The sequence below is a fragment of the Plectropomus leopardus genome, chromosome 20 (genome assembly GCF_026936395.1).
Source record: "Plectropomus leopardus strain MGB_pleo_1.0 chromosome 20, ASM2693639v1, whole genome shotgun sequence".
Classification (NCBI taxonomy): Eukaryota; Metazoa; Chordata; class Actinopteri; order Perciformes; family Serranidae; genus Plectropomus; species Plectropomus leopardus.
The window spans coordinates 29149342-29176798 of record NC_142195.1 but is presented as its reverse complement, the minus strand read 5'-3'; the positions used below and the strand labels follow the sequence as shown (position 1 = coordinate 29176798).

Sequence of the window (27457 nt, the reverse complement as noted above, 5' to 3'; positions counted from 1 at the left end):
TTTTGCCCGGGGGCCACTTTTTAAAAAATGACAGAAGCCCAGGGGCCACTTTTTAAAAAATGACAGGAGCCCAGGGGCCAGTGGCAGCAGCCCCAAACGTGTTTCTAGGAATTCAGGACATTCAAAGGATTTAAGGACTTTTCTGGGGTTTTAGGAAATTTCTAGGATTTCGGGACATTTCTAGGGTTTTAGGACGTTTCAAGGATCTTTTGACATCACTTGGATTTGAGGACGTCTCAGGGATTTAGGACATTTATAGGAATTCAGGACATTTTTGGGTCTTTGGACATTTCTCAAACTTAAGGTCATTTCTAGGAATTCAGGACATTCAAAGGATTTTAAGATGTTTGTAGGATTTCAGGAAATTTCTAGGATTTTAGGACATCACTTGGATTTGAGGATGTTTCAAGGATTTAAGGACACTTCTAGGAGTTTAGGACGTTTATAGGAATTCAGGACATTTTTGGATTTTTACACATTTCTCAAACTTAAGGTCGTTTCTAGGAATTCAGGACATTTGAAGGATTTCAGGACATTTCTAGGATGTTTAGGACTTTTCAAGGATCTTGGGATGTTTCTGGGATTTTAGTAGTTTAGGACATTTCTATAGGATTTAAGTATGTTTCTCTGATTTAAGGATGTTTCTAGGAGTTTAGGACATTTCTAGGATTTCAGAACTTTGTAAGAATTAGAGGATATTTCTCGGATTTTAGGATATTTCTAAGCTTTTAGGATATTTGTAGAATTTCAGGACATTCGTAGGATTTTAGCACATTTTTAGGATTTTAGGACGTTTGTAGTATTTAAGGACATTTCTAGGATTTTACCATGTATCTTGGATTTGAGGACGTGTCTTAGACTTGTTGACATTTCTATGATTTAAGGACATTAGGGTCTTTTCTGTGTCCTCTGTCGGGGGCGTGGAGGATCCTCCTCTGGCTCTGTTTTTGCACTCTGGCACCTCATGGAGACTTAAAGCACAAAAAAAATTCACAGCGTGAATAACTTTATTGTTATTGTGAATCAGAAAATGTTTGAGGGGCCACGTGGGACCCTATCAGGGGCCAGATTTGGCCTGCGGGCTGTAAGTTGAGTATCAGGGTCTTAGATGAGACCATAAAGAGAGAATTTCTCTCTGTTGATGAGAGAAAAAAGAAAAGTCTCCCCTGAATGAATCTTTGACGTTTTTTTGTTGTACAATCCAGTCGGGGAACAGTTTTTATGGTTGAGCAACAACATTTATTGCTCATTAATCATGCGTGCTGCCCGCGGCGGAAACACAGAGGCAGTTAACACGCCGCGTCGTCTTTACAGCGGAAAAGAAAAAGTGATGTGAGAATATTGAGGGAGGACAGAAGTAAAGTTGACGTGGAGGCGAGTGAGAGGTGGAGGGAGGCACAGCTGCACCGACAGGCTGCTCATGATGCAGGGCGAGGACAGGACGGTGAGCGCGAAAAAGAGACCACAGATGATGCCATCTGCTCACTGAGCTGGTCATGCCTGGCTGCAGCGGCACCTGCTTCAGACGGCACGCACGCACACGCACACACACACACACACGCACACACGCGCAGCAGCTGAGGCTCGCGGCTGAAAACCATGTGATGTCAGAGCATCAAGTTTTGAGTCTTAAACCAAAAGCGGTGCAGATTTCCTCGCAGCTGTTGGCGTCTCAGTTCGCATCTAACACGAAAACTTCATCGATCCGTGAAGTTCACGCGACACACGCAGCCGCAGTCTGCCACAAAATCAACGCAGGCATGTTTGTAATGATATGATTCACTGCTTTTAAATTTTTATGTTTTAAGATTTAAATATTCAGATGTGCAGAAAAAGTGCTTTTTGGGCAAACTTTTCCACAGACAGGTGTGAAACAGAAAACCGTTCAGCTCCTGAAATGAAGTTTCTGAATAAATTTACGGTGAATGTTGACAGATGCAGGCGCTTATTTTTTACTGAAAGTGTGACCAAAGTTAATTCATTCCTCTGTGTTTAACTCAAATACTGAAACAGAAATTCCCCAGAAATAATGTATTCTGCCTCACCAACAATGATATTATTAATATAATATATTCATATAAATTACAAATGAAATTAAAATAAATATATCCATAAAAACAAACTACTGGACCAATCAGCTGAATAATGTGTGCACATGTATGGCTGTATGCTGAATTACGCTGATTGTTTTATATCTTCACTGACCCTTTGAACACGGAGCAAATGGGTTTGATTTCTTTCAAATACTTTTGGGGAAAGAAGCGATGAGCGACTCACCAAGAAATGTCCCGTAAATTGCAAAAAAATCACTAAAATGTGACAAGAAAATTAATCAAACAACAAGCTGCAGAGAGATTTATTAGATATAAAATAATAATAAAATAAGGAAAATATCCAGAAATCTTTATTCTTAATTTATATAATTATGTATTTGATATTTTGTCAGAGAAAAACAAATTCAGTCATTTCATGAGATCACTTTTTGCTTATTTTCAGGCAACTTTCTTGTAACTTTCTACTTTTTTATTTTATTTATTTTTGCTAATTTTTGGGCCATTTCCTGTCAGGTGTAGCTCATTGCCTCCTCCCCAAGTGTCTGACAGTAATCGCAGCTATTTGCTCAGGTTTCAAAGGGTTAAGTCAGCAGGCGGTGCAGTTAGGTGCTTTCTGTTGTCAGTTTTAATCGTGCATATTGTTGTTGTTATTTCCTCGAGTTAACACCATTATGAGCGACATGGATCAAAGATTTCTGGCTGTGTCTTAGTAATTAAAAATACATGCTCTGCTGCTCATTAAAATTAGACAAGGTGTGTTTTGGGGGGTTTTTTTAGCTCCTGAAATGTACTTTTGCACGTCTGCAGAGATTTTTGGAAACAGTGGCAGCGATCAGCTCGGGCGGATCGAGATCTGCACGACTGGGTGGACGTTTGTTGTTATTTTTTATTTTGCGTGTCCCTGTAAAGCTGCGTCTCCTGAAGATGCACCTTAGCTGCTAAAGCTTGTGTCTCGTTCTCAGTGTCGACTGAAAGTTTGAGCTGCTGCTGACTTTTTTTTTTTAACTACCGTTGTTTCGCAGTCTGCAAATGCTCAGGACATTTCTGTCAGTGTGCGACTGTTGTTGTGTTTGGTCTGAAGCTGGTCTGCGATTGTGTTGCGTTCAGACGCATTTCACGAGTATTTGCACCTCTGAAACTGAAAAAAATGTTTTGATTTGTTTAAAAAAAAAGGAAAAAGAAATATAATGAGCAACTTGGCAAGAAACATCCTGCAAAATGTTTTTTTTTTTTTAAAAGAATAGTAAAAAGTGACCCAAAAAATGATCTGAAAATATTATCAAATAACTACTATAATTTTCTTCTTCTTGTTTTTTTTTTTTTTTTTGCAGATATGTAACTTGTAACTTTTAACTAAGTTTTGTTAAGCTGCTTGTTGGTTGTTTTCCATGTTTTTACTTATAGAAACTGAGCCGATGCGCGCAGGCTTTAAAGGGTTAATAGTTGGTCCATGCTGTTTTTTGCATTTTTAATATTATTTCTTATTTATTTAACTTATTTTGAGTTTGCTTGTTGCTTGTCGCCTTCTTCCCGTGTTTTCTGAAAGAAATCAAGATAATTTGCTCAAGTTTTAGCTGCTTTTTGACTTTTTTATTGTTGTTTCTTTCCCTCTAATTTCATAAATGTAGGTCAGAATATTATTTTCCCTAAATTTCTGACTCTCGTGTCAGTTTTCTGGTATGAATTGTTCCATTTTTACTGCACCAGGATTACTGCCAGAAGATAATCGATGATAGCGATTAAAGTTTAAGCATATTTTTTAAAAAAAAAATCAATTCTCTTTAATCAGATTTTCACGTTCGGTGATTTTAAAAAACAAAAGTGATTTGTGTGACTGGCTCTTATTTTCCATTCAGCGCGTTTCCAATCATCCAGGTTTAATTAACTCCCCCTGAAAAAGGCTGCCTCCGCCTCCTCCTCTTCTGCATCATTAGTCGAAGGATGCTGTCATTTAATCCTTAAACTCGGCGAGAATTAGCCGTTATTAATCAAGACATTAATTTGATTAACGCCGGGAATTATTATTTTTTTGCTGCTTGATGTTGCAAATGTGAAAAAACGTACACATCAAAACCTGAGAAGATAATCAGCTCTAATGAGGCCGAGTGCGCTAATAAGAGCGTGTCTTTAAATGATATGGATGCTAACAAGCTTGTTTACATAATAAGTGTGTGTGTGTGTGTGTGTGTGTGTGTGTGTGTGTGTGTGTGTGTGTGTGTGTGTGCAGAGAGGAGATGGCCTGTCTACATCTGCTCAGAGGTCATACTTGATTGGTCGGTTCGATATCTGCTCCGCTTTCAGTTTCAGGTCATTCCACTCTGTGACCCCGAGCTCAGTTCAAGCGTTAATTCTTAGATAGCATCGATCTGTGTGTGTGTGTGTGTGTGTGTGTGTGTGTGCGCACTCGTCAGTTCTCACACTGGAAATCATTAAATCAGTGCAGTGTGCTTACCCAGCGCCGGATATTTGAGAGGCAGACACATCTGAAATCACAAATGCTGCGTTTTGCTGAGTGCAGTCTGCAGCCGCTTCTTAATCACCGCGCTGATGGTCAACTTGTCCCATTTTTTTGGAAAGCGAGCAGCTCTTAAAGTGTAATTTGGGTTCATTACAACAAGAATTTGGGCCATTATTCATGTTGATAATAACAAACACTGCACATGTTAACTGTGTTTAGAAACATGAAAAAATATAAGATGCTTTTTATGTTTTTTAAAAGAAAACTAAAAACGTATCTCTTCACTTTAGCCTTTAACTATCTCTGACTCAGCTGCTTTGCACCTGCATACTGCTGCACATCTTTAAGATGCTGTATTTTACTTCATTTTATGCATTTCAAATCAAGTTAAGTCAATTTTAGTTATAAAGCCCCCTTTAAAAACCCTCACACCGTCTGAGGAAAAACTCTTATACACTCTATTTTTATGCTTATTTTATTCATAACGTCAGTGGGTTATATTTTATTTCTTTTATTTTCCATGTTATATTATGTAAGCTGTGCACTAAATTTGTATCCTTATTTTATCCTAATTTTATGGATTTTATCCATTTGAAGATTCATTCTGTATATTCTATTGTGATTTTATTTTATTCTTACATGCAGGTCTTTTTGTCTTGTATGTATTTTGATGAGAAGCACTCAGTGCATTTAATTTATTTAAGTTAAGTTTATTGTTATTATGATAGTAATAAAAATATATAAAATAGTAATAAAAATACATGTTATTTCAGGGTGCCTCTCAGGACTCTCAAGGTCACCTGACAAAAAAACAACAAAAATAAAACAGCATAATGTCACATGTCAGACAAAGTAAACAAAACACAGTAAAAAAGCTACAAAAATACAGAAACGTTTAATAACAGTGATTACACAGAACCAGAAATACAACAGAGCCGAATGACTCCGTCTTCACAGGAGCTTTTCTCGCAGTGGCAACATATCATTTAATCTTGTTGCGTCACGGAGAGCGCTCGAACGGTGCACTGAAAGTTCAGCGCAGCACATTGTTTCTTTGATCGTATTTACACGGTGTCAAAGCGTCAAAGACAAAGTCCTCCTGCTGGAGACGGAGGAAACATTTTGCCCGCTGGCAATTTTGTTTTCATTGTAAACATAAAAAACATTTCATGCTGTGTGTGAGATGTAAGAGATACCAACTGTAACAATAAACACTTTCCCAAAAGGCAGCAGGTCACAGAGTAAAACTCAAAAACGTCCCTCAGGCTGTGAAACTGAAAATAATAGAAAATACAACCAAATTCTTTATTTAACCCTCTGAAACCCGGGCAAATTGCTTTATTTATTTATATATTCACTTATTTATTTATTTTCAAAAACATGGGAGGAAGGTGATGAGCAACAAAAGAAGAAATGTCCCAAGAAATCCCAAAAAAATTCCCAAAAAAGAAAGTTAAAAAAAAGAACTGAGAAATAAACTAAAAACATACATATAATAATTCTGTAAATAATTTTAAAAACATACATACAAACAACTTTTTTTTTAATTTTCTAAATCAGATCCATTTTTTTTACATCTCTCTTGTTTACTATGCCAGTAATTCTTCTTTGGTTTTAATAAAATTAACTGGCTTGTTTAATTGTAGAGAATCTTACCGATAAAAATGAACTGCATGGTAACCATGGTAACCAGAGCGAGCCTCTAATAGAGACAGGCCTTTATTTGTCACAGTGTGTTGCCACACCGCAGCTAAAAAAGGGGCATTTAATTGGGACTCCGCGTTTATTTAAAGTTTTACGGTAATACCAAAGCTGTAATAAAGTGGAATAACATTTAATTTAATTTTGATTAATTCGGCCGGCCTCCAGATATGACGCGCTCACGGCAAAACTTGTTATTCCGGCACCTGAACAGATAACCTGACGTGTCTCGTTAACGCAGCCAAAAAACCGTCTGTGTAGCATTCAGACAGCTGAGTCGTGCTGCGTGTGTGCGTGTGTGTGTGTGTGTGTGTGTGTGTGTGTGTGTGTGGTTATCACAGTGTGTCTCCATGGGGAACGGACATGGTAGACAGGGAATGTATTCCAGATACAGTAGCTGCCAGTCTGGGCTCTGATAAAGCACCTTAAACAGCCACCAGCTCGCAGAATACAAATTAAACTGAGTAACAAAGAAAACAAAAAGATGAGCCTCTTCTCTCCGAATTTTAACGGCGTGAAAAACACACAAATATACTCGCAGAAAAGCCACAGAGGAGGCACTCTTTTTTTGTTTTTTTGACATTGCTCAGAGTTGATTGTGTCGGAGTGGCAATGAAAGTCTGCAGTCACCGAGGACTATTGAATTCTGCCTCCATTTCTCCTCTCGCTCGATCACCTCCTCAGTAAACAGACACAGTGTTGTTTTCCTCCTGCACTTCATTTGTGAGAAGCAGCACACACACACACACACACACACACACACACACACACACTAAATGCTGCTAATAGGGCGACGTGGCGAGCACTGCTTCACCATCATGTGATTTTTGTTTTTTACAGCATTTTTTACTTCAACAAATAAATAAATATCAACAGTTTACAAAGAATGGTTAACAAAGACTTTATATATGTAGACAAAGACAAGAAAAAATATGCACGATAAAAACTCATTCAGCCGAGTATTAGTTAAATATATACAAACCAATAACATGCAAAAAATGTTTAACATTTTTGTATTCCATGAGTTGGTGAGTTGGTACATAAAATGTTGATTGTTATATGGAGAAGGCCACAAGCAACTTAACATGACAGAGCCCAAAAAATCGAACAACATTAGTAAAAAAAAGGTCAAACACAAACAAAACAACCCAAAAAATCCTAAAAATGAAAAAAGTATTTATTTTATTATATTTTCGTCGTGACATAATTGTGAACATAAAATTACTTTAGTTCTAAATATAATTTTCAGGACATTTTCGGTATTTTTTGCATAATTTTCTAATAATCCTCCCCTCTTTTTTTAAACTAATTTTTAGGTCGTTATCTTGCCACCTTTTACTCATTTGTTTCTTGTCCCTCTCGTGTTTTTCTTTAATCGAACCATTTTGTTGTCAAAGGTTAAAAAGCTCGTGAGAGGCGTCTGAACGCAGCACAGGAAAAGTGGTGCTGATCCAGGTTTCAGAGGATTCAAGAGTCAGAATCCTGATTTGCCATTTTCGTGTCTAAGTGAGAGACGGTGATGAGGTTGTTGACGCTGGTGGAGCGTTGAGCTGGAACAGGCTGCAGTTTAAAGAAAATGACTTTGTGTTTGTGTTTCTGGGCTGAAAGTATCTGCAGCTGCAGACGTTAAAGGTCAGTGAATCTTCACACGAGGCCGCGGCGACTCTGAAAATCCACCTTTCTGTTTGCTGAAGCCTTGATGTGCGCCGTTTCAAAGGCCTGTGGAATAAGTTGTGCGGGGACTCCCCGCGGTGCGGCGATACCTGGGCGACCTCCTGATCACAAAGACGGGATGAAAGGGACCGCTCGCTGGTCGTTGACAAGAGTTTTCATAGAAATGGCGACGTGCGCCGCAGCTCACGGCCATCGGGACGGTTGTGCCCGTTTCAGAACATCACAAGGGTGTTTTATTGATGGAGAGGCTCCAAAAAGCCCGATCTGTGCTGACAGCCACAACAAGAACGAGCCTCAGCGAGGATGTTGGGCTCTGCTCACAGTGTGAATGAATCAGATCCTGCAGAAAGCTGCAGAGCTGCAGAGCTGCAGAGCGTTATTTTTCTGTTTTTCCTCTTTTGATTTCCACAGATCAGTCAGAACGTTTACGTGGAGCTCACTAATCCGATTAAAATCGGTTTAAAAAGCCAAACAGATTAAACATGATCCATATAAACACCTCAGTCAACCTAAAGAGGCCAAAACTGATTCAGATTTGGAAAGGTGGAGTTTTAACCTTTTCACAAACCGATCTAAAGAAAATTTGTATGAATGAATCTGTATTTTCAACATGTGAAATAAAAACTTTCTTCTTTCAGAAATATGGAAAGAAGGCAGTGAGCAAAGAAAAGAAGAAATTATGCAAAAAAATAAATAAAATTACCTGAAAATTAATTTTTTTAAAAATAATAAAATAAAGAAGCAAGCAAACAAGAAAAATGGCCTGCAAAAACTCCTAAAAATTATAATAATTCTGTAGCATAATTTCAAATATGCAATTATGATAATTATAAATATAGATTTTTTTCCCTAGTTTTAAAAAAAAGAAATTTTTAATCTACTAATTTCTTGCAATTTGTGGAAGAAAATGTTTTTACTAATTTTGCATTTTGAGGGACATCTTTTGCTAATTTGGTCATAGTCTTTTTCCCAAATATTTGACGGAAATCAAACCACTTTGCTCGTGCTTTAAAAGCTCGTGAAAGGCGTCTAAACACAGACTGAGAAAAGTGACGCCAGTCCAGGTTTTAAAGAGTTAATGCAAAACTTTGGGGCGCCATCATGAAACCAAAGAAACCTCAAAGGACAGCGTGAGGTGTTCAGAGCAGAAATGCTGCTGCTGCAGTCAAAGTTAAACGTCAGCTGCATCCTGAGATTCAGTTTTTCCTCATTTAAAAAGATAAACACACAAACTTTCGGCATGTCGTCACTTTAAGGACGACTGCAGAACTTCAAAAGTCAAAAGCAGCCGGCTGCGAACAGATCTCCTCACTCTGGATCGGCGTGTCGGGTCGGGTCGTTATCTTTGACCACGCAGGCGGAGAGTTTATGTTTCGCTCTGGACCTTCGTCTTCAGCCGCGGCTTCGATCCCACTTCATTATCTCTAAAGAGTTTCATCTGCTGGTTTTGTGTCGTCTGACCCTTCGAGCTCGGCGTTCACGCCGTTATCCCGCGGCGTTATCGGCCCTCGTTCCTCCTCGTGTCGCCTCTCTGTTTTTATGTCTGGCTGCTTTGGAAAAACAAGCGGCGGATCAGTTTTACTGATTATTTCCTGCCCTCTGATCGAAGCCCAGATCAGCTGCTCGGGTTTGTTGGAGCGGAATAAAAATCTGCTGATTTAGAAACGAGATCCAAACGTTTCGGGATAACATCTTAAATGATGTTTTTATCTAGAAGTTTGTGATCTGCTGCCACAAAAGCTCCGTTTTCAGTGCAGTCAGACGCCTGAGAGGACGAGGCTTTATGTGTGAATGCTGTTTGATGCTTTTAGGCTGTAAAAAAAACTCTTTATTAATAGATGTGGTTTTGTCTGAAGTGTTTGTTTCGTACATGCAGAACAAAACGCTGAACGATGGTTCAGCCAGACTGATGAATAAATGTGCAGAGAGAGAGAGGGTGAATACACATGCACAAAATATTCAGCTATTTTGAAAAAGACAATATTCCTGCAAAGCTTTTTACATGGCAGAAGAATTTAATATTGCTTTAACCCTTTGAAACCTGAGCAAACTGGCTCGATTTCTTTCAAAAATACTGAATGTAAAGAAGTCAACAAGCAAATTCATAAGAATTGACCCCAAAAATTTGCTAAAAGTTCCTAAAAGGCAGGCCAACAAAAAAATAACCTGAAAAATTATCAAATAAAATAATGATAATGATAAATAATAATACCATAATATTAATAAAAATATTTTTTTCTGTAACATAATTTTAATTATATAAAAAAAAATAAATATATATATATATATATATATATATATATATATATATATATGTATATATTTGTAATTTTCTAGTGATTGTCTTTCTTTTCACAAATTTTTGGGTCATTTTTGGTCACCTTTCACTAATATTTTTGCAAGATGTGGGACACGCTATGACAAGCCTCTGACTGCATTTTATTTTTTATTTTTTTTACAGCAAAATTAACCCTTCTCTTGCGATGTTATGCGGTGCACACAGTGCAATGCGAGAGCAAAAACTATTTTGGCGATAAATGGAGGTTTTTTTTTAAAACAGACGTTTCGATTTGGCGTATTTTACATTCGTAGTTTCAGCTTGTTCAGTTTAAGGGTTAATGGAAACCTGCATAGTGTCTGAATTTTCTTGTTTGGTTTTTTTTTAATCTCTGCTAGAAGAGCTGTCTTTGAAGGACAGGAGAAAAACATCAATCTAACAGCTGATTCCAAACTTTTCGGCAGTTATGTAAGGTTCGTTTTAAAAGGTTGTTTATTTCCTTTCGTCCTCTTCGTTTTCTTTTAATGAAATCGCTTATTTTTTCCAGTTTTATCCATTCGCTGGGTGACGAGTCTCTTGTCTGACAATCCTCACAGAAAGCTGAAAGGCCCATCAAACTATATCTGTCACAACACTGAATGTCACCGCAGATTCCCATCAAACAAACCTCAAAAAATGCCACAAGTCTGTCAGCGCTCATCAGCGTATCTATTGTCTGCTGCCCAGGAACTAAACGGAGCACATTAATCTTGAAAACGGCGACGGGGGGGAAACTGAATATAGACACAATCTGCGCTTTTAATGGACTTCTCAACATCTGGGCTTTAATTATTCATCCGATGAGCGAACCGAAACACTCAGGTAGCAGCGGCGAAGCTATGGAAGCTGTCAGCACATTTTTCTGATACATGACAGCGAATTAATTATACAATATGTTCAGCAGGCTTTTTAAACTCGATCAGAAAGACTGTGGACGTGTATTAGCGGTTCAAACCCGAGGCCACGTTTACAAACACACAGCTCATTATGATTCTGCTTCTTCTTCCACCTCCATCCACCCGCACTCACGCGCCTCCTCTCATAACACATCATCGCTCAGACTGGTTCAAAGTCACACCGTGACCCTCTCGCTATGAAAAAAGGTAATTGGGATGAGTGCAACAGAAAAACAAAGGCACAGTGAATGCAAATGTATGCTCACACACACACACACACACACACACACACACACACACACACACACACACCGGAGAGACCAATTAAGGACAAAGGATTGTCAGCTCCCAACTGCTACAAACGCTTTTGAGAAAAAATCCTGTCAACACAGTAAAGATAACAAAACCACAAATGTGCAGCTCGGTCAACAAGCTGTCGTTTTTAGTCGGAGAGGGTCCGTGCACCCACAGTGGTCTTTCTCCTCGTTCCGTATTCAGATTTTCCTGTTGACCAAAATCCTCAACACAGAACTGTGTAAGGATGTGAATAATGATATCAGCGCGTCAGCAGGTATCGATACACTGCTGGACGCTGTCAGGTTGAAACGCTGCCGGTAACGATGAATAAGCAGAGTGAGGCGGGTCAGAGGGGAGGTGGACGGATCAAACAAACCCTGGACTTTCATGTGGGAGCCTGTTTTTTGCTTCCCGTTTGATTATGGAGCCAAACCGTGATGTTTTTTGTTGTTTTTTTCTAATCCTAAATATGTGCTTTCATTGACATCACGGTAACATCCTGTTACGTCAACAGCAGACGCAGGATACCTAAAGCGTAATATGTAGACGCAGGAGGATACCTAAAGCGTAATATGTAGACATAGGATACCTAGAGTATAATATGTCCTCTGACAAACTGGCAAAACGTGATGACTTGGGCTGACAACACGTTGGTGTATTTGATTAAATATGCTTAGTTTTTATACATACATAGTTTTAATATGGAAATATATATAATTATTATTATTATTTAAAAACACATTATGGGAATGGAATGGGACAGGAGTGAAAATCTACTCCAGAGTCACCCTCTTCTGTGAGGTAGACAAATCAAACGGGTATCGGAAAAAAGACGTTTTGGTCCTTTTTGGGTTTTTTGTGTTGCTCTCCCTCCGTCTCTACTGTCCCGGGACACAAAAGAAAAAGAAACTCAATACTAAAACACTGTAAAAAGATTGATCTGTCTGACTCCAGACTGCTGCAGCTTCACATCATCTGAGCGCGCTGATCTGTGGGTCTGCGGCTGCGGGTGACCCTCGTCACATCACACTTATTGATTCGGATCCACAGTTATAGAAATATCGATCAGTGCAGCTCTGAGCGGGCAGCACTACAGCGCTCTGTTTGGGATCGATCCTGTGATGAAGCTGCAGTTCACTTTATTGAGAAATGTTTGTTTCAAATTGCAAACTGCAAGCGGCAAGTTTTTTGAGCATTAATCACTTATTTAACCCTTTGAATCTGGAGCAAATTGGCTTGATTTTTAAAAAAAAAACATAAATGAAGAAATGAAACCAAGATTCTGTCACTGAGTTGCCTTTTTCTCGCCTCAAATGCTTTCAGAAACACGTTTTAGCTCAACGTTTCACCATCCACCATCGTTGCACGTGTATGAGTTTGCATGACGTCATCCACCAGCAAGAGTGTTTATTGGTCTCGTGCCGCGCAGTGCATTGTGGTAGTTGTAGGTTTTCTACCTCTTGAACAAAAGCAAATGTCTCCGTCGTTTTTTCTCTGTTTTCTCTGGTCACGTTGCACCAATTTCAAGTTTGCGTCTTTCTGCTGCAGAGAGGGCTTTGTTTTATATGAGAAACCTGTTTATAACAGTAAAATACTTCTTTAACCCTTTAATACCTGCATCAACATCAGTTTTCCTGTGCAGTGTTTAAAGCTCTGAAACCGGAATAAAAATATTTGATTTCTTTTGAGAACACGGGAAAAGCCACAATGAGCAAAATGACAAGCAATATCCAGCAAATTGCAAATAAATAAATAAAGTAAAAGGTGAAAAATTGGGTGAGGGGGTTATTGCATATTTAAAAAAAAAAAAAAATAGGGAAATTTTCTAGAAAACTGAACTAAATTTATAATTATTTTAATTCTTATTTAAAATTATGTCACAGAAAAAAATTTGTATGCATTTATGTATTTATTTGTTTTGTAGTACTTTCTTAACCCTTTAAAACTTCTGCAAATTGGCTAGATTTCTTTAAAAATAAAAATAAAATCATACCAATAATTGCAAAACATTAGTAGATAATGATGTGTATAATTATATATTTAAAAATATTATCCTTTTTTGTTTTGATTTGTTTTAACTTTCCCAGTTTGGGGTTTTTTTTGTGTTAATTTCTAGATAATTTTCTTGTACTTTTCGCTTATTTCTTGCTCAGTTTTGGGTCATTTCTTGCTAAGTTGCTTGTGCCTTTTTCCCATATTTTTGAAAGAAATCAAGCCAGTTTGCTCAGCTTTCAAAGGGTTAATTATGACTGTTACATTTCTGCCAATATATCCAGCTAAATCCTACACACTGGACCTCGGGCTGTTTGTCAGAAATGTTCAGAGTTTTGTAGCTTTATTTTCACTCAAATGAAAATTAGCATTAAATGACTTGAAATGAGAATATCAAAGTAGTGCTACATCAAGAGCAAAGGTTTTTCTGTGTGTGTGTGTGTGTGTGTGTGTGTGTGTGTGTGTGTGTGTGTGTGTGTGTGTGTGTGTGTGTGTGTGTGTGTGTCAAACATCTGCTGCTGAGTGGCTGCCTAAGTAATTGCAAGCTGTGAAAGCTGAAATGAGTTTCTTGTTGACGGCGGCTTTGACACATCCAGCAGTAATGCAGGTACATTTTCCAGAAATTTAGAAAGAAAAAGGGGGCTGTTTATTTTCTGTTTGGAGATGAAAAAGAAAAAAAAACAGCCGAACAAAAAGAATAAGAAGAAAGAGGTGCTCGTGCTGTGGAGAGGATATCTTCCCTGACTTATTTCCCGGCTGATATTAACGACAGCAGCGGTGCTTCCTTTTTGCTGGAGGAGAGCGTAAATGACACTCTAATGTAGATTAAAGTGAGACTGCACCATGAGGGCTTTTCACTGTGTGCTGGGTTGTTGTGAGGGTGGACTGCAAAGTGTGTGTGTGTGTGTGTGTGTGTGTGTGTGTGTGTGTGTGTGTGTTTGTGTGTGTAAATGCTGCTCTGTGCTGTTTTTGAACTAAGCTGCTGGAGATGGCATTTTAGCATGCACGGCAGAGCGGTTTTCCTGTCTATGCATTTCTCTTTTTTTTTGTAGTTTCTCCCCCTCTTCTCTGCTCGGCTCCTGTCATGCTTAACTGCCCTGTCTCCCTGCTACACCATCACCAATGTGTGTGTGTGTGTGTGTGCGCGCGCTCGGTATGTTGTGTGAAAAGTGGAGGTAAGCTCGAGCGAGCTCTGGCTGTGCCGGCTAGATAACCCCTCTCCTGATAAGCGCAGCAGGACAGTGACAGAAACACCCAGAGTCGTGCTCTCTGGGCATTTTCAAAGACCTTCTTTTTTTTTTTTTTTTTTTGTCTTCCAGCTTGAGACGATTCCTCCTTCTCTGGATTTAAGGACATTTTGGGGGTTCAGTCTGGATCTCCTTTTTTTTTGGTGATTTATTTTTTTCCCTCTTTAAAAATTTTGTGATGCTTTTTGTTCTCTAAACATTTTTGGTGATTTTGTTTTCTTTTTAAATTTTTGGTATTTTTCAAACATTTTTTCTTTTTTTTTTTTTTTTTTTTTTTTACATTTTGGTATTTTTCAAAACATTTTTGATGATTTTCTTTTTTTTATGTTTTGGCATTCTTTTTCATGGTGATTTTTAGCCAGAAACTGTAAAAACAGAAATCACGGTTAGATTTTTGGTTGAACGCCTCTTGCGTTTGCCCAAATCACTCAGGCCGGCTCAAGGAAAAATACTTTAAGATTTGGTAGGGTCAAAGAAAACAAAATACAGCCACCCTCCTCTGACAGTTAGGCCTCGTCTTACTCTTTGAAATGTTACACTGCTCCATTGTCTCTCTGACTCCTTCCAGATAAAGACGTCCCCACAGCCGTCCCCTCCTCGCAGCGTCCGGCAGAGACTCCAGCAGAGACTCCAGGCAGCACAAAGGACAGCAGCCCCAAAGCCAGAGGCTCGTTGGCCGGAGGTTTGCTCCAATCAGTGCTGACTCAGAAAGGACGTCTGGTCTCCCAGAAAGGGGAGATCCTCCCCTCCGCTCTGCCCCAGAACCTGCTCCCTCTCCTGGGCAGAGGACTCAGCGTGGGCTCCCTCCCTGGAAGTCGGTCCCTGGAGCATCAGAGCGGGGGATTACTGAGGCGGGTGAAAGTCCCGGCGTCAGCTGCAGCGTCAGGCCGAGGCGGCGCTCCAACGGAGCCTCCGCCCACAGACACACACTCCCAGCTGCCTCACACGCTGACGCACGCACACACACCTGAGCAGGAGGAGGTCACCACTGTGGGCACCATGCTGGACGTGGACACGGAGACAGAGACAGAGACAGAGACACCTCCGTCAGGTACAACTTCACTGTGACTTGTCTTACACAGCAGGGCAAAGTAACAAAGTACATTTACTCAAGTGCTGCACTGAAGTACAGCTTAGAGGTACTTGTACTTGATTACTTTCAATTCATGCTGCTTTATACGACACTTATTTCAGAAATTAACCCTTTGAAACCTGAGAAAACTATTATTTATTTTAAAAACATGGGAGCGACTCATAAAGAAATGGTTTAAAAACTGAGCAAGAAATTAGAAAAAAAGAATATAAACAGAATTTTTGTTTATTTAGGTATTTTTCTTTTAAAATTTGTAGGGATTTTAAAAATCAGGATTAAATTAGGATTATTTTTTAATTTTCTTGTTGAATTTTCTTTCGTAAATTTTGGTGATTTTTCTTTTCTTGTAAAATTTATGGAAATAGAAAAAAGCTGCAAGAAAATAACCAAAGGTTTTGGTGATTTTTCCTTTAAAATTTATGGTGATTTTTTAAAAAAAAAAAACTGGCTTAAAATAAACTTTGGTGATCTAACGTTTTTGTACTTATTTATTTATTAATATAGTTTATTTTGCACAGTTATCTTGCTATTTTGCTATCCCTTTGCTGCTGCAATGTTGGAAATTTCCCCACTGTGGGACTAATAAAGGATTATCTTATCTTATCTTAAAAAAAAATTTAAGAGACCTGTTGCGGTTTTTCCAGCAGCTTTCTGGGCACCAGATATGGAGGTTTCTTAGGGGCCCATCATTGTGTTTCCAGCAGCTTATTAGGCAGCAAACATGGGTGTTTTGTGTTTGTTTGCTTTTTAGCTGAGTTTTAGGTACCAAATTGTGGTGTTTTTGGGGACTAAATGCATTTTTTCCCAATATATTGAAATGGCACTAAGCGGGGCTGTTTTGCAGCTTTTTGGGCACCAAAGTTGGATGTTTTTCAGAAACCCATCTGTTTTTTAGCATCTTTTAAGGCACCAAATGTGGGTGTTTTGTAGTTATCCATTATTGTTGAATATCGCTGTAAAAAGCAGATTTCTTTTCAGATTTCTGCTACATAATAATGTGGAAATGTAAGCGTCCATGGTTTGCTGAAACCTTTAAATCACGCTTAGTTTAGTACTTGAATGAACATAGATGCTTTAATTCCACCTCTGTGCTTTTGAAACGCGATGAATGCACGACTTTAAGTGTTGATTTCGATGTTTTTCTTCCATTGTGATTCAGTGAGGACGTGAGCTCTTCATCCATCGCTGATCTCCCATCAGTCTTTGGAGGAGCGGAGAATCTGATTATTTATTTGCAGTCACTGTTAACAGGCTGGCTGTGCCTCCTTGTGTCTGCTGTGTAGCTGCTTTGATCCCTGTAATTTCCGTCATTAATTATACACAGCAGGGATTTCCAATGAGTTTCCAGTCAGGCTCACATTAAAGGGATTACAAGGCAGGCTGAGAACAAAAAGGAAATAAAAAATAAAACAGGCCAGTGCAAAATAAACTCCTCTGCTGCACTTTCAGCTCTGTCCAGCTGCATGGTGAATTTCTCCGACCCGGAGGGATACATCGACTCGTCTGATGACCCCCCTCTGCCCGACGGCGCCTTCTTACACTGCACCTACACTGTGACCGTGTACACGGGCTACGGCGTGGAGCTGCAGGTACACCGCAGCACACACACACACACACACACACACACACACGGACTGCAGATAGAGCAGATTGACTGTGAGCTCTGTTATCATGCTGGACATCATGTTGCAGGGAGGTGTGTTTGTGTCGCTGTGTTGTGATCTGATCTGATCTCAGGTGAAACTCTGCCTCCCAGTGGCAGCTGCTGCTACTGATCTCTGCTCTGAATGTGCGCGGGTTTGTTTGTCACACACTCAACATTTCTCTACATCCAGTAAAGAGACGCTTGTTAGCCGCCTGCAGCACTGCGCTGGAAATATCTCTACATAAAAATACAATATATACAACAGAGAACATGTATACGACAAAGACAAGGTGTGCTAAATGAAATATGGAAAATGTTTCACAACACACCGATCAGCCAAAACATCAAAACGACTGACGTAAAGTGAAAAACATTGATCATCTTGTTACAAAACGATGCTGCTGTGCTCCAACTACCCAAACACTGCTGTGCACCAGGTACGCCCAGTCATGAAAACAGTGTCCCAGAGCAGAAGACTGCCCCATGACACACGCAGAAACTGTGCAGGAATAAGATAAGATCGTCCTTTCTTAGTCCCACAATGGGGAAACTTAAGCAAAACAAGGTGCAATAGTACATTAAAAAAAACAAGTTGCAATAATATGTAAAAACAGGTGCAATAGTAAAAAACAAGGTGCAATAAAAATAAGGTGCAATAGTTAGTTAAAAAAATGTCTTCAAAACAATAAAAACAACAATGCACACACAGTAAAAATACCAGTTAAAAAACAATAAATGCATTCATTCATCAGTTGCACATGTCCATCATGAAATAATCCACACGTGTTACAACGGTACTTTGCTGAACAGTGAGAACGAAACGCAGTCACGCGTGTTCAGCCTGGGTGGTGCTGAGGACGTTGATGGACAGTGGGACGTTTTTGAACTGGTTGTGTCCACTAAGGGGGACTCTGTGCCGTCTGCCTGCCTGACAGTAATCCTGGGATGTAGTCTAACTGTATGATAATCTAATCTAACCTAATTCTGACTGTAAGTGTCCTCGTGTCCTCAATAGTTTCAACCTCGAGACGGTCCTCACAAGGATAGCGGCACAAGCACACAAACACAGGATGTAATTTCGGATCCCTGCAGCTGACAGTTTTATTGGTACGCCACACAGATTTCATAAATTACCAAAACAAAATGACAAAATGGATTGTTTTTCCCTCTAACGTGGGACAACTATCAGCACATTTTGGAACGAGAGCTGCACTCTTTGAGGAATTTGCAACATCATGATGCAAATTGAAATGCGGAGACAAAAACGGAGACGATTCTCTGCTGCAGACACTCAGGACTTCAGCTTCTCCATCTGAACAAGACACAAAATGAGGTACAGCTGAATTTGAGACGTTTATTCGAGCTGATTTTTAAAGATTTACTGTCTCTGTACCTGCAGAACCTTTAATGTTCTGCTGCAGACGTGCACACGCAGCCCCCTCAACCAAAGCAAAAACAACACTCAATTTATTAAAATATATTTAAAAAAATATAGGAATACAGTGGTGGAATGTAACTAAGTACATTTACTCAAGTACTGCACCAAAGTATGAATTTGAGGTACTTTTTCATGCTACTTTATACTTCTACTCTGCTACACCTCAGGTGGAAATATTGTACTTTTCACTTCACTACATTTATGACAGCTTTAGTTTCTTTACAAATTAATATTTTTGCTTAAAAAAACATTAGTTTATAAAATATGACATTTTAGTTTTAGTTTAGTGGATTTACAGAAAATTATATTTAATTCAGGGGGATGTGTTTTTTTCTTTTTTGTCTTTCGAGTTATTTATTTATTTTTAGATTTTTAAAGCAATTTTGAGTTTGGGGTCTGTATATTTTTCTGTATTTTTTTAGTTATTTGTTTTCTTTTTTTAATCATTTTGTGTTTTTTCCTTTTTAAGTAATAATTTTGTGTAATTCTTTTTTCTTTTTTAACTAATTCTGAGTTTTGTTTTGTGTTTTTTTTTTTAGTTTGGGGGTGTTTTTTCTTCTATTTTGCTTTTTTGTATACTTTAATACTTTTTAATACTTTTCATTTTTGAGTACTTTTACTTTTAATACTTTATGTACATATCCATTATAATACTTTCTTACTTTTACTTTAGTATTATTTTTAATGCAGGACTTTTACTTGTACCAGAGTATTTTACTGTAATGTATTCAGTAAGGGTCTGAATGTCTCTTCCACCACTGTATCAGTCTAACAGCTTATAGACCCGTAAAGTAAAACTTGACTGTTAAAATTACGCATAAAAAGGTCAGCATCACACCGTTTCTTGTCAGGTATTTGTGATCTTTCAGTAAGTTTTTAAAAGCTCTCGGTGTAAGTGTTTCTGTCTTTCTCAGATTAATGAGGAGCAATAACAAACCTGCCTTTATAGTATCTTTTAAATGCAGCCTGAGCACCATTTGCTTTTATTTACCAACTGCAATGTCTGAAGAAAACAGACAAAACATTACCTCATGAAAGAATATGTGCTGTCCTGAGGGATAATGAGGACTAATTTCTTAAGATCTGGAGCCCTTTCCTAAATTATTTATCATCTGAGCTCAAACAAACTCTGTTAAGGGGTCGATGCCCTTCAGAGTGGAAGCAAAATAAAATTTCCTAATTACTATTTCCTGATACTTTTTTAGATCACCTTTTACCACATGCTATCGATGTGGTTTTTTGGATACCGTCATTGTCAATATTTATTTTTTTATTATTTCAATTTTTCTTTTTAAAATATCTTTAATCATATTTTACAGCCATATTTTACCCCTATACGTTATTTTATGTCACTCTCCCAGTGAGCTCCATGCCAAGAGAGAGACTAGAGCTGGTTTCACACTCTGACTGAGCCGACCACCAGGGGGCAGGATATCAGCTGTCTGTGCATGGAAAGGCAGATTTCAAGACTAAATGCTGAGAAGGCCCCTAATAGTAACTAAAAAAAGTATTTTCTTTGTCTTCTGTCTTAACTGGCGTCCTGGTGTGTGTGTTCAGGTGAAGAGTGTGAACCTGTCAGAGGGCGAGCAGCTGTCCATCAGGGGTGCAGATGAACGAGGCGCCCTGCTGGTCCTGGCCAATCACACGCTGCTGGTCGAGGGTCAGGTGATCCGCAGTCCCACCAACACGCTATCCGTGTACTACCGCTCTGCACCCGAGGCCAGTATGGGCATCTTCCAGCTGCACTACCAGAGTGAGTCTGCACATTTTAATATTCATAAATACATTTTCTCACAAATATAGAAAGACAGAGACAGTGCATGTGTCTCTTTGTAAGAGAGATGGTTAAAAAACAAAAAAACATTTTAAATCTGCTGTTGAACTAATCTTTTCAGAAGGCAAAGAGCAATTTAACAAGACATGGCCCATAAATTAACAAGAAGAAAATGACCTAAAAATAAGAAAAAGAAAATGAATACTTGATATGTAAATAACTCAAAACTTGTTGAGACCCCATCCATTTCCTTATTTATTTCACTATATATAAGTATGTAAATGTTATCACATCAAGGAATGTCATGACGCTGTCAGTTTAGATTAAAAAAATATTTATTTTACTATTTTCGTATTATTTATTTATTTATTTTTATATCATTTAATCGTGTATTTACAGCCGTATGTTACCTCTGTGGGTTGTTTAAAATCAAATGTCCTTTTTTCATGTTATATGTATATGTGGAAAACTTGAAATGCTCCAAAAATTTCATGACATTAGTCGATAAAGAATTTTCAAAAAGTAGTTATTTATGTATTTAATATTCGTGTTTTTTAATATAGTTTTTATATTATTTCGTATTTTTTAAAATATAATTTTCAGGTAATTTTCTTGCACTCTAATTTCTTGCTAATTTCGGGTAATTTCTTTTGATGCTCGTTGCCTTACTTTCCATAATTTTAGGAGAAATCAAGCCAGTTAGCTCAGGTTTCAAAGGGTTAAACACGCTATACAAATTCAGTAAGAGCGAGTTCTTCAGTGGGGCCTGCGGGCCGTTAGTGCTCTGTACATTCGTGCTAATTGCATCATCAGAAATCTTCTCCTTTAATCACTTAGCGCGCTGATTGAATCTGTCGTGTGAATTAGCTGATGAGAGCTCTGATTAATTAGCTCTCGTCTCATTAGCGGGCTGAGAATATGGGAATTTGTATAGAGCGTGAGTGTGTGTGTGTGTGTGTGTGTGTGTGTGTGTGTGTGTGTGTGTGTGTGTGTGTGTGTGTGTGACTGTAATGGATATGACAGCGACTGAAAAGGGGGAAGCGTCAGAGGGTTAAGACTCACCTTTGCCATTGATCACAGCCATCTAATCCTCTCACATCAGCGGAGGGTAAAACCACAGAGACGCAGAGTTTCACTGACGCAGATTAACCCTTTAAAAACTGAGCACATTGGCTTGATTTCTTTCCACAACACAGGAAGAGGGCAAAAAGTAGCTAAATAAGAAATTGCTCAATAAACAGCAGGAAATAAGCTTTTAAAAAATTATCAGAAAATTACCTGAAAATAAACAAGAAAAAAAGTTGAAAAAAAGACCAAAAAATGCTGAAAAAAAATCCCTTTTTGAGAACATAATTTATTATTTAGACATAATTTTAAAAAAATCTAATTATCAGAATTAAAAATATAGTTGTCCCTACAGTAATTATCCAGTTAATTTTGTTTCTAATTTTAATTTTTAGTAATTTTTGTGGTTCATTTCTTGTCAATTGGCACGAACGTCCACTTGGACTCAAATATTATTAATAATAATAATAATGATAATAACAATACAAGATAATTATTAAATAAGAAAAAAAAAAAACAAAATGACCTGTGAAAGTGCGAAAAAAAATTAAAAAGTATTTTTTTTCTGCAACATAATTTAAATAAAATGAAATTACATTTATAATTGACAGAATTATACACATAATTGTCTGGACAGTAATTATCCACTTAATTATTTTCCATATCAAATTTCACTTTTTTTTCTTTTCTTTAACTTTTTTTGTAGTTAATTTCTTGCCAGTTTTGCACAAACTTGGACTCCAAACTGATCTGATTTGTGTGATTAATGCAGCAGGAATTTTAATGTTTTGTGTATTTTAGTATACACTATTTTATAATCTATTGTTTTACTTTTGTAAAGTGTCTTTGAGTGCCTGAAAAGCACTCTGTAGATAAAATGTATTATTATCATTATTATTATTATCATCATCATTATTATTATTATTATTAGAAGAGAACCTGAAAATAAGCAAGAAAAAAAAAACACTTTAAGAAAGTGCTAAAAAATTAAACATATACATTTTTCCGTTTTTCTCTTTAATAATTAATTAAGATAATTGTAAATATAGTTGTTTGGTTATTTTTCCTCTTTTTTGTATGATATTATATATCCAAATAATTTTGTTTCCATGTCACATTTCACTAATTATTGCATTTCATTTTCTTCCCAAGTTTTTGAGGAAAATAAAACCAACCGACTGAAGCTGATCAGGTGATAAAGGGTTAAAATACCAGGCAGAGATGAGGCGTGAAAAACAGAGCCAAGGAAATAAAATCAACACAAACAGAGCAGGAATATCATCACTCACAGCTCACAAAGCTTATTTAATTACGATTATTTCATTAAAATTCAGCCGAGGGAGTCGGATTTCTCAAGTGATCCTCCAAACAGAAACACGGACCTAAACTGCTCATTTACAAACGACTTTAATTAAGACTAACGGAAATCTTCTGCTCAGATGAAGCAGCATAAACGCAGATTCAGGGCGCAGAGGCATTATGTTTTCAGGTCGTCAGTATATATGCGTGTCCCTTTATCATGAAAGCGATATTCCAACAACAGCTTCGGGGAATTTCTTCAAATTTTGCATAAACGTGCACTTGAACTCAACACAGATTAGATTTCAGAGAAAGAGACAGAAAGACAAAAAGACAGAAAAGTTAGTTAACATAATTTCAAATATATTACAATTATAAATGTTTTCTGGACATTTTCCCTAGTTTGAATTTAATTTTTTTTTTTTAATAAGTAATATTCAAGAATTCCCTCTATACCTAATTTTAAGGTTATTTTTTAAGTTTTTAGTAAAGTTTTCCCCCTTTTTTTACTGTTTTTTTCAGTTTGCAGGAAATTTTTTAGCCAAGTTTGTTTTTCTGTGTTTTCAAAAGAAATCAAACCTGTTTTCTCAGCTGCAGAGGGTATGAAAGACGTCTGGACGCAGCACAAGAAAACTAGCGTTAAAGGGTTAAAATCATGCTGTACGTAGAAGTCGTAGTAGTATTTTTTGTAGTATTAATATTAATAGTTGTTCCTGTTATGCAGCAATAAAAACAAAAGTTATAGCAGCAAAGTGTTACTGTAAACATGCACTTATTAACCTCCCGGGTTTCTCTCTACGTGTGTGTGTGTGTGTGTGTGTGTGTGTGTGTGTGTGTGTGTGTGTGTGTGTGTGTGTGTGTGTGTGTGTGTGTGTGTGTGTGTGTGTGTGTGTGTTCAGTCTTCAGGCTGAGCTGCTCCCTCCCAAAGAGGCCTCACTTCGGGGAGGTGTCCGTGCTCGACCTGCTCCCCGGAGGAAACGCCCGCTTTCACTGCCACATGGGTTACCACCTGCAGGGGGAGCCGCTGCTCACCTGCCTCAACGCCTCGCTGCCCGTGTGGAGCGGCAAGGTGCCCACCTGCAGAGGTGAGTGCTGCTGCTGTGAAGACGAAGGGTTTAGTTAGAGCCTGCAGACTTAGTTTAAATCTGGTTTTTAGACAGTTTTTGGGAAATCAGAGGGAAGTCTTATCCCCAAAGTCTGAGGCTCTTAAACACAACATATGAAGTCTCAGAGTGACCGTCCTGTCTGCAGCTCTGTGTGGAGGCACCGTGAAGAACGCCACGGTCGGGCGGGTGCTGTCACCGTCCCCTCACCACGGGCCCAACGCCACCCAGGACCGATCCTGCTCCTGGTCCCTGGAGGCTCCCAAGGACCAGAGGCTGCACCTCCACCTGGAGAGACTGGCTCTGGGACCCACAGACAGGTAGGAGTGTGTTTAGTGTAACTGAGTAAATGTACTTTGTGTTTTCACCCTCTGAAGTGTGTTTTCTTTCGTGTTTGTCCCCGCAGGCTGGTGCTGTGGAGCGGGCTGGACGCCGGCTCTGTGGTGCTGTTCGACTCGGGCCGCGGAGGACAGATCCCTTTTGAGGGCGTGATCAGTGAAGGACCAGCTGTGAGGATCCAGTTCATCACTGATCAGCCCAACCACAACACGGGATTCAACATCCGCTACGAAGGTACAGAACCAAAACTGTACAGCAGTGATGCTCAACTTACAGCCCCCGAAATTTTCCAACTCGCAATAAAAATAAAGTGATTCACTCTGTGAATAGTTTTTGTGCTTTTAGTCTCCATGAGGTGTCAGAGTGAATAAAACAGCATCAACATAGAGCTTATGGATCAAAAAAGTACCAGTGGACAATCCCCCACACCCCGACAGAGGTCCTACCTCAGACACTAATGTCCTAAAATCCTAGAAATGTCCTAATATCCAAGAAATGTCCTAAAATCCTAGAAATGTCCTAATATCCTAGAAATGCCCCAACCCCCCCCCCCAAAAAATATCCTAAAATCCTGGAAATGTCCTAAATCCTAGAAAGGTCCTAAAAATACTAGAAATGTCCTAAAATCCAAGAAACATCCAGAAATCCCCCCCAAAATATCCTGAAATCTTGGAAAAGTCCTAAATCCTAGAAATGTCCTAAATTCTTACAAATGACCTAAATCCGAGAAACTTCCAAAATCCTAGGAATGTCCTAAAATCTTCGAAATGTCCTGAAGTTTTTAAAATGTCCTAAAATCGTAGAAATATGTGAAATGTCCTAATATCGAAGAAATGTCGTGAAATCCTAAAAATGTTCTAAAATCCTAGAACTGTCCCAAAATCCAAGAAATATTCAAAAATCTAAAAATGTCCTAAAGTCTTTCAAATGTCCTAAAGTCTTTGAAATGTCCCAAAATCCTAAAAATGTCCTAAAGTCCTAGAACTGTCCTAAAATCCAAGAAACATTTAAAAAATCTAGAAATGTCCTAAAGTCTTTGAAATGTCCTAAAATCCTAAAACATGTAAAGGACTGCTGTGACGGGCCCCTGTCCTCCTGTTGTATTTGTGTCCCCCGTGCAGAGCGGCAGAGTGTCCCCGCCGTGGATCTAAAAATACCTGCAGCTCAGTTCAAAGACGTATTGTCATTTTTCTATAATTATGTGTAATGATGTAAACGAAGCAGGGAGGATTTGAGGCTCTGTGTTTCCGCTCACGTCGGGCTCTGCCAAGTCGATTTTGGCTGCATCGTTGTGAAGTGGGACGCTCGTCCGACATAATCTGAGCTTTCAGTCGGAGGCTGATTGTTGGGGGACGCAGAGATCCCGTCCAACGTGTTTGTCCTCATCAGCGAGGAGACAAAGAAATCACAGCACGGAGATGTTAATAATAATCTTCGGCGTCTGCTGATGGAAATTACGGCGAGGCCTCACAGCGATGACAGAATCTGTTTTTTTTCTGTCCTCCAGCTTTCGAGCGCGGCCACTGTTACGAGCCGTACCTGCAGAACGGGAACTTCACCACCTCTGACCCGCTGTACGGCGTCGGAGCCGTGATCCAGTTCACGTGTGACCCGGGTCACGCTCTGGAACAAGGCCCGCCTGTCATCGAGTGCATCAGTGCGAGGGACCCGTACTGGAACGACACGGAGCCGCTGTGCAAAGGTGACGCCGAGGCGCCGAGACAACAGGACTCATGGGAATAAAAATACATTTTACAGATTTTTATCTGATTCAGCAAATCTTTACTGCAAAAACTTGATGTAAATATTTATAATAATGAAATAATAAATACAATAATAAAATATAATAATATTAGTGATAAATAAAACTGTATAAAATATTATTATTATTATAAATTGTTATTATTTATTGTTGTTGTTATTACCTTATTTATAAAGTATTTATTTATAAACAAACAAATAAAAGTCGGTTTAAAGGAACTTAAAACTCAAGAAAAATAAGAAAAGATTTATGTTATAGGAAAATATATATATATTTATTTTTTTGCTCCTTTTTTTGTTGGTAGATTTTTCTTTTTTCTTTTGGCTTATTTTTAGGAATTTTTTTTTTTTTTTTTCATTTTTACTTTTTTGGACCATTTATTATTAAGCTGCTTTTTGGAAAAAAAAACCAAGCCATTTTTGGGCAGTTTTGAAGGGGTTAAACTGGGGAAACACAGACATTTCAGGCTACAAATCTGAGAAATTAACCCCGTCCTCTCTGTCTCTGCAGCTCAGTGCGGGGGGGACCTGACTGGTCCCGGTGGGGTGATCCTGTCTCCAAACTGGCCGGAGTGGTACGGAGAGGGAGAGGACTGCAGCTGGAGGATACACGTCGGGGAGGACAAACGGGTGCTGCTCGACGTACAGCTGTGAGAAACACACACACACACACACACATACACACACACACACACACACACACACACGCTCAGACTCGTAAACACGGAAACTTCTGATCCAAAGTTTTGGCTCCACCGAGAACCAAATGTTATTAAAAATGCATGCGGAGGCTCAGCGAGGGGTCCAGCTCGCCGTCTATTGATATTTCTCTTCCAGCTCAAACTGAACCGTTAAATCTCAAACTCGACATCATGAGAGAGCGAGCGGATAACTTCGCTCTGACCTCGTCTCTGTGCCGGACTGTCAGCGGCCGCTGTGAGGCTGCAGGAGTGAAAATCTCGTCTGTCTCTCTGGTTCGTGTCCAGGAACGTCCATGTGAATCCCTAATTTAACCCTCTGAGATTTTAGCACTTCTTTGAGGGATTTTTGTTTGTTTTTTCATTTTTCTTTTTCTTTTTTTTTTTTGCATTGTTTTGGGTTTTTTTTTTCTTTTTTTTTTTTTTTTTTTTTTACTTATTTGCAGGTCATTTTCTGATTGTTTTGGTTTATTTTTCCACTTTTTTCTTTTTTTGTTTATTTGCAGGTCATTTTCTTATTTTGGTTCGTTTTTTTTCTTTCTTTTTTGCTTATTTGCAGGTCATTTTCTGATTGTTTTGGTTTGGTTTTTTTCTTTTTTTTGCTTA

At 38.5% G+C, this 27457-nt stretch overlaps 1 protein-coding gene across 3 annotated transcripts in view; it reads left to right on the top strand.

Moving 5' to 3' along the window:
• The window catches only part of sez6l (seizure related 6 homolog (mouse)-like), a 64856-nt gene that overhangs the window by 21692 nt on the left and 15707 nt on the right, over positions 1-27457 (top strand). For all 3 annotated transcript variants that reach the window (XM_042509202.2, XM_088071168.1, XM_042509200.2), the window contains exons 2-9: positions 15205-15687; positions 17179-17318; positions 20370-20565; positions 23850-24035; positions 24202-24373; positions 24460-24626; positions 25900-26094; positions 26665-26803. In XM_042509202.2, the coding sequence (XP_042365136.2) occupies positions 15205-15687; positions 17179-17318; positions 20370-20565; positions 23850-24035; positions 24202-24373; positions 24460-24626; positions 25900-26094; positions 26665-26803 (1678 nt within the window). The remainder of the gene's footprint in view (positions 1-15204; positions 15688-17178; positions 17319-20369; positions 20566-23849; positions 24036-24201; positions 24374-24459; positions 24627-25899; positions 26095-26664; positions 26804-27457) is intronic.